Source organism: Colobus angolensis, unplaced genomic scaffold (genome assembly GCF_000951035.1).
Source record: "Colobus angolensis palliatus isolate OR3802 unplaced genomic scaffold, Cang.pa_1.0 Scaffold53, whole genome shotgun sequence".
Taxonomy (NCBI): Eukaryota; Metazoa; Chordata; class Mammalia; order Primates; family Cercopithecidae; genus Colobus; species Colobus angolensis.
Window position 1 is genome coordinate 13,044,035 of NW_012118821.1, and position 7,465 is coordinate 13,051,499.

The 7,465-nt window shown below is 51.3% G+C and overlaps 1 protein-coding gene across 3 annotated transcripts in view; it reads left to right on the top strand.

Annotated features, from left to right (window-relative positions):
- TMEM18 (transmembrane protein 18) overlaps positions 1 to 7,018 on the top strand; it is a 9,667-nt gene extending 2,649 nt beyond the window's left edge. For 2 of the 3 annotated variants that reach the window (XM_011960965.1, XM_011960967.1), the window contains 3 exons: positions 2,561 to 2,615; positions 4,988 to 5,081; positions 5,164 to 6,837. In XM_011960965.1, coding sequence (XP_011816355.1) covers positions 2,561 to 2,615; positions 4,988 to 5,081; positions 5,164 to 5,259 — 245 coding nt within the window. In that variant the 3' untranslated portion in view covers positions 5,260 to 6,837. Of the gene's footprint in view, positions 1 to 2,560; positions 2,616 to 4,987; positions 5,082 to 5,163 lie in introns of all 3 variants that reach the window. The other variant, XM_011960966.1, reaches the window with a different exon arrangement.
- The last annotated feature ends 447 nt before the right edge of the window (positions 7,019 to 7,465 follow it).

Genomic DNA, 7,465 nt, shown 5'->3' on the forward strand with positions numbered 1-7,465 from the left:
TACATATTTTTATAAGACCTCCCAACCCTCTGTCAGCTGCCTGCTCCTAGGGCACTCCCATTTTTCTCTCTTGGAAGCTATAAAGGAAAGTACTTTTTGGATGTTAGAGTTGAAAGGAGTCTGTTGAGTTCCTGTTGCCTACCAGGGAGGTGCTGGGCACCAGCTGCACACGGGAGAGCTGGGTTTCCGGAAGTGCTGTTGTTTACACAAGATGTGTCCTTGGTGGCAGCTCTGCTCATGCACTGCTTTGGTTGGGAGGAAGATTGCAAACCGGGAAAGAAAAGTTCTGTGCATAAAATAAGGCATTGCCCAACTTGGTTTCAAGGATAAGGGCTACAGAACTTAGAGAAGTTAGGGAGTTGCACAGGATGACTGAGAAAGATTATTCAGAAAAGCTGAAATCATGGCACAGGGTGTGAAGAGTGAGTAAAATGTTAATAAGGAGAGAGGGAGCAGGTGACGGCCCTGGGAGGGCAGCAGCCTGACATGCAGATACTGAGATGGATGGAAGGTGTGGGTCAGAGGCAGAGAAACTGCCAGCTCTGCGGAACCTAAGCACTTCTGGTGCTGAGCGTTACAAACACTTGTGGGTAGAAGAGGCGGGGAGGGCCTGGAGGTCTGGCTCAGGCTCCTCTTGACTCTGGACATTGGGGAGACACTGAAGATGTTCTTGGTAGCTAAAAATAACTAATTTTAGATAACTTGAGTTAGCTGGCTGTGTGCAAACAGGAAATCCGAAGAAGAGATGATCTTAGAAAGACTGGAGAAGTGATGAGTGTTTGTATCACAGCAGGGGCCTGTACAAGTGAGGTGCTCAGAGCAAGCTCTGTATTGAGGGTGCCCTGAGGAGTGCTGGACTGGACCAGGCAGACAGGGCTCCTTTGCCTCCCACAGATGCCTGGGGGACACCAGCACCAGTGCTTCATCACAGACCTGTGTTGTTATCAACAGTGACAAGTGTTGCAATGGAAAAGCCAAAAACACAGTGAAACAGGAGGAGCAGTCTAATTTAAATCACACAGTCCCCTGCGGACGCAGGGGCAAAAGGTGCACAGGCAGGAGCCAGGCAATGAGATGCTGACAGAGGGCGGGAGCGGGTGCCCCACGCAGAGGCCCTGAGGCAGGCACCTCAAAGAAAGGTGACAGCTTCTACAGCTGAGCTCCTGGATCTGAACAGCTCTGTCAGCTAGAGAACTGCACAAGGGTTTGATGTTTTCGAGGATAAGGGGAAGGATGACTGCTTTCACACCGGGGTAATACTAGACACTGTGCTGCCTGCCGTTACATTTCCTGTGATTCATTTCTCAAACCAACCTAAGAGTTGAATTTTATTTGCCCATTTTTATAAATGAAGCACACAGAGGTTCTGACTCCCTCAGCTACACAGCTTATAACTAGCACCATCAAGATTCAAGATTCAGACTCTGCTCCAGGGTGCATTTCAGGAAAAGCTGGAGAGGAGCACCTGGTGGCACCCTCTCTGCCCACCCTCCTCCTGTGCCTACCGCCCTCCCCACCCTCCCCCTGTAACCTCAGCACTCCACACCCTCCTCCCCGCACCCATGCCCGCCACCTCCTGTGTTAGTCTACCTGTCTGTCTGGCTGTCCTACTCCTCCTGCCCCTCTCTGACCTTCCTCCTCCTCCTCCCCCCCTCCCCCCTCGCCCTCCTTCCCTGCTTCCCTCCTCCCCCCCCACTCCCCTCTGGTTCTTTCCCTGTGCCTCCTTTTCCTCTGCTTTATTGAGTCCATTCCTGAAGGGAGGAAGTGGAGGGACTGCTCACCCTAATCCCTAGTTTAATCTGCTTACTGATGTGAATCAAGAAGAATGAAAGGATTTTTACATTTTGATTTACCTTAGAAGTTAAAGCATCACATTTTTCTTAATCTGCTGAATTATGTTTTATTTAATTTTATGGTAGCATGGGTCACTCTCTCATGGGTTTGAGTCCCGGCATTACACATAAATTAGCTGGAGACCCAGGGCCAGTCCCGAAAGTCTGTGCTCCTGGGAGCATGGAGGCCTCGCCTTGCCCCCACTGGCCCCTGCCCTCCCTCCTGTGCCTTTGCCTGCAGCACCCCAAAGCTGTTTGCTCCCCTCCTGTGGTCATCTCAGTCGCAGTGTCCCGAGGGCAGTCCGGGAAGTGTGAGCATGAAAAGCCCTTGGTTGTCAGCTCTGGGTCTCATGGCTGTCAGCTCTTGCTGCTGGGTCCTGTGAGGCTGATCTGTGACTGCTGTCCGTGGGGAAATGTGTGAGGCCCAGCCATGCCTGGGTGAAGCCTGGGGCCTCGGGCAGCTCCTGCAGTGGCTCTGCAGGTGCTAACCTGAGCACAGGCTCTGACTGGAGCATAGAACACTGGAGAACTGGAGCACTGTTGGCCTTGGTTTTCTTTATGCTAAATGAGTGAGTCCCACAAGTTGACAGTGTTAGGATGTTTACGTGACCTTATGTTTAAAATTAAAGTGACATTTCTATTCAGGGTTCTACTATAAATAATGTATAACTTTATAACAAGTAATAGCAAGTCATCTAAATTCTAACGTGACTTGTACCTTTTTTCAGTAATCTTAGTCTACTGCGCTGAATACATCAATGAGGCAGCTGCAATGAACTGGAGGTGAGCCCATCCCTGGGCCTGTGGCCCGGTCCATGCAGGGGTGTCCCTGGGAACGCCCCCACAGCCGGTGGGTCTCGCAGAGGAGACAATGAATCCTAACATGGCAGCCGCGCACACCCCGTGCCCATGCGTCCAGAGTTGTGGGCTCCAGGGCGACTCTGTAAATGCTTTACTAGTGCCAGAGCGGCCCTTTTTGAGTACAGCACTGTGGGACAGTGCTGGCTGAGGCCTCTGATGGCAGAGCCAGAGAAGTGACTGTGGGAATTTGAGCTGCAGAATAGAAACTGCAGCGTTTTAGAAAACGTGGTCCGTGCTGGCCTCAGCCGTGCCCTCCCCCTTGGACTGCAGGGTGGCTGCTCCATGGGGAGTCTGGACCTGAGTAGGGGGCTTCTGGGTGGTCTGAGGCACCTGCGTCCTGATGTCGGGGGCACCGCTGGCAGCCCCGGCCCTGCATCCTCTGCCCCCTCCTCTACCCCTGGTTTCCTCCCAGGGGAACTCGGAACCCAGCACCTGCCCAGGGCGAACCACACAGTGTCTGTCAGATGAGACCCACCTGGCCTCACTGACTGTTTTTGAGTGACCTGTGAGCTAAAAATGCTTTTTACATTTTAAAATATAAAACAGAAAAAAAGTAAAACTGCCAGACTCTGAGCAGGAAGTAGCTGAGACTGTGGCCTCGTGGCCCATAAGCCCTGAACGCTGATCCTGGGCCTCACCGCAGGGTTGCTGAGCACTCCCTGCAATCCTGTGCTCAGGCCCTGCCTGGGTTTCCGAGCCCTCCCCTGACTGGGCCTCCTCCTGCCCTGCCCCTGCCTGCCCAGCCTTTCCCTCCAGGACAGCATTCCTGCAGCCACAGTGCTGTCTCTCTCCTCCCTCCTCCGTGCCCCCTCCTTAGCCATAAGCAGCTCCCTGGGGACCCCGCCTCTCCTCCTGGACGCAGGGCCTCCACATGGTTCAGTCCCAGGAGTGGTGCTCAGTCCCTGGTTACCCCGACCTTGTCCAGAGGCCAGCACAGTGTCCTCGTCCTCCCTGAAGCCCTCCCACACCCAGCTGCAGCGTGCAGCACCTTCCTGGCCCCTCCCTTCCCTCTGGCTGCAGCCTCCTGTCTTTGTGCTTCTCCGCGATCTCCTGGTTTCAAAAGTGCTGGGTTTCCTGCCTGTCCCACCTGTTGGACTGGGCACCAGGACGTCTAACAAACGTCTCAAAATTCACACTTCAGGACAACTGCTCTGCTCCCCTCTGTTTATAGGGGTGGCTTCTCCCTCCAGCTTCTTAGACCAGAGACGTAATAGGGCATTTTTCAGGAAGCTCCGTCCCTCCACCTTTACGGCCACCATGAGCCCAGCGTGTCCCACGCCCTTCACCCCACCCTCGCTGACATGCAGCAGTCCCTAAGCCATCCCCCTACTGCCCAGCCTCTTGGGCGTCTTGGGGAAGCGTGGGCCTCAGAGCCAAGCACTGCCCCTCAGAACATTCCAGAGTGTCCTCAGGTCACCTGGAGTAAACACGGACTCCTGCAGTGATGCCCTGCGGCCTCCTGCCAGCTCTGTCCCTGCCGCTCATGGCTGTGCCTACGAGTCCATGAGGACCCCTCACCCCCGACAGGCTTCACGTTTCTCTAGAGCAGCACTCGCCGCATGCTCAGACTGGCTGCCTCTTACTTTGGGCCCTCCCATGGTCTAGAGCATAAGCACCAGCAAGGCGGGAGCCCTGTGGTCATGAGGCGCTGACCCATTGCCCACCATGACTAGCTTTGTTCACGGCATTTCCGTGCTGGCTGCTGTGAGAATCATCAACACCCACATGCAGATCCTCTGCCCTCCCTGGCGCTGTGCCTTGTGCAGGTGGAGATCTTCCGCCTTCCTCAGTCTCTTCTGCTAAAGAGGCACTGGCACTGACAGAGGAGGACTGCCGTGAGAACCAAAGGGATGGAAGGGCCCGGCACCACTCCTTCCCAGTGCAGCAGTGGAGCAGATGCAGCTGCTGTCCCTTTTTCATTTACGGGGATTGTCGACGTTTACTCTTTTGGTTTTAAGGATTTCAAGTCATCAGTGTCTTCCAGCTGAGGTCAGATGTGCTGCTGACCCAGAGGGGCTGCGGGGTGGTGTCTCCCTGCTGTGGGAGGCCTCGGGGTCTTCCCCGTGCGGCTGGGTGGTGTCTCCCTGTCCTGTGACCCAGTGTGTTTTCTTCATAATGAGCATTCGGGACAGTGCAGTGGAGATGACGGCTGCTCCCAAGGGTGGGCCCAGTGAGGGGGTTGCCCCCACCTCAGTCCACATCAGCTCTCTCCAGAGTCTTAGTTAAATAAACAGTGTCACTAGAACTTTCTGGTTGTATTGCCTAGTAATTTTTTGTTTTTGTTTTTTAAACAGATTATTTTCAAAATACCAGTATTTCGACTCCAGGGGGATGTTCATTTCTATAGTGTTTTCAGCCCCGCTGCTGGTGAATGCCATGATCATTGTGGTATGTAGATGACACTTGCAGTTGTTGTTCTCCCTGTGTCTGTTTTTCAAATCTAAACAGTGTTTCAAACAATTGTGTTTAGATTATGTGGGTCTGGAAGACTCTGAATGTGATGACTGACCTGAAGAATGTACAAGAGAGAAGAAAGGAGAAGAAAAGGAGAAGGAAAGAAGACTGAGGGGCAGCAGCTGCTTGGAGTTTGCGTCCTTCCCGTCCACCCTGGCTGCTCCCAGTGCTACAGTGCACATGGCGTGGGCATCCTTCCAGCTGACTCCGTGGTTTGAAAAACTGTTGTTTTATTTAAATAGCCACAGTGGTAGGCACACACTGAAGTCGGCTTTTCAGCCAGCACTGAATGTATCCATCAGGACGTGCGTCTTCAGGCGCCTGATGTTTGTAGTCAGGCTGTGGGAATGGTCTCTGCAGAGCTTCATACCTGGGAGTTTGATTTGAAGAAGTCCATGTCATATGTGTAACTAGTACTAATTATAAATATAAAATACACAATATAAAATACAACAATAAACAGTGCTACCCTGTGCATGGGCACCGTCCCCGCCTCCACGTGCTGTGTTTTCTAGCGCATGCCATGGTTCGCAGTGAGGGTGTTTTCACCTTCCAGGAAATGGGGCAAAATTTGGAGACGGTTGTCACTGGAGGGGGTGGTGGTGCTGGCTTCTGTGGATCCCAGGGGTGATGGAGAAAATCCGTGTCCCTGGGTCAGCTGCACCACAGACAATGACTTGACATGAAATGTCAGCAGCAGTGGGGCGGAGAGACCTTGGAAGGAAGCTCTTGGAAAATACGTTGTATCTCAGTTTGATGAACCAATTCTCAAGAGGCTAGGCCCTCTCTAACAAAGTTACCAGCTGCTTTACTGAAAACAGAATGGAAGCCCTGAAGTCAGCACTCCATGGAGAAGCGTGTCTTTCCTAATGTCCTGGTGTTCTGTTGATTTAGGTGCTTGAGAACACAATGCTCCCAGTTCTGTTAGGACAGGCATACTGTCACTTTGCAATATGCACTTTGTAAAATCGCTCCTACCCAGTGGCTCTTGGTTCCTGACAAATCTGGACCTGTGGTTTAAGAATGAAAGGTGGTTGGAGACCCAGATATTTAAAAATAGGTGTTCAAGAAGGGAATACTCACTGTGCATTGTATCTGATAGCATGCCTAATCGTGCGTTTCTGAAAGTTACTGATTCAAAACGTAATTGGCACAGTTATCTTTGAGTAGACAAGCCTGGGAAGAGAACGTGGAGGTGTAGAGGCGAGCAGCCAAGTTCGTGCCCCTCTCAGGCCTTTGTGGCTGAGAGAAGATGGTTCAGGTGATGTGCCGTCCTTCCCCGGCACTGTCCAGGGCCGCTGTGTAGAGACTTGACTTCACCGACAGAAAACAAACCCGGGAGTTTCTAGAGACGACGCATTTTTAGCACAACATTTTCACCCTCTGACACGGTTTGGCTCTTGTGTCCCCATCCAAAGCTCGCCTCAAATTGTAATCCCCATGTGTCAAGGGAGGGACCTGATGGGAGGTGATTGGATCATGGGAGTGGTTTCCCCCATGCTGTTCTCGTGATAGAGAGGGAGTTCTCACAAGATGTGATGGTTTTAAAGATGGCGGGTTCCCCCGCTGTCACTGCCTCTCCTGCCACCTTGTGAAGAAGGTGCTGGCTTCTCCCTCTGCCATGACGGTAAGTTTCCTGAGGCCTCCCCAGCCATGTGGAACTGAGTCAGTTAAACCTCTTCTTTATAAATTACCAGGTCTCAGGTAGTATCTTTATAGCAGTGTGAGAACAGACTAATACACCATCTGTATGTTATTTGGACTTCACAGGGGGCCACGTGATTGAATCTCAGTTTGCCTGCGATGAAGTAGCAAACAATATTGCTCGCTTTGCATGAATTTGATGCTGATGACATGTCAGTGTGAAACCATGACGTGTGTTCTTTGGTTTTCACTCAGTATCTGTGTGTGTGTCTGTGTTTTGGAACAGTTATATTTTGTTTTTATAAAAACAACCTTCACTTTATTTTTAACTGTGTAGTAAGTTTCTATTCAGTGCCTTAAAGTGCATTGTTAACAATTGTCTTGATACGTTGTCCTCATGTTAGGGAAAGTCATAGAGGCCAAAATGATCAGCAGTTGAGTAATTTACGAAAGCACAGGTGCAATCCCACTTTAAAGCCCTGGGGGTTGCACAGAGCACATTGAGTTCAGGCTCCATAAACATGGATGACTCACTGGAGGGCTTGATCTGTTTAAGTAGAACAAATGTTTTTACTGATAAAGTACAGGAAAGGAGGTTTGTGATAAAAATATATTTTTCACATTCCAAACCTGTGACACCTTACGTGTATCGATTGTTATACAATAAAATATAT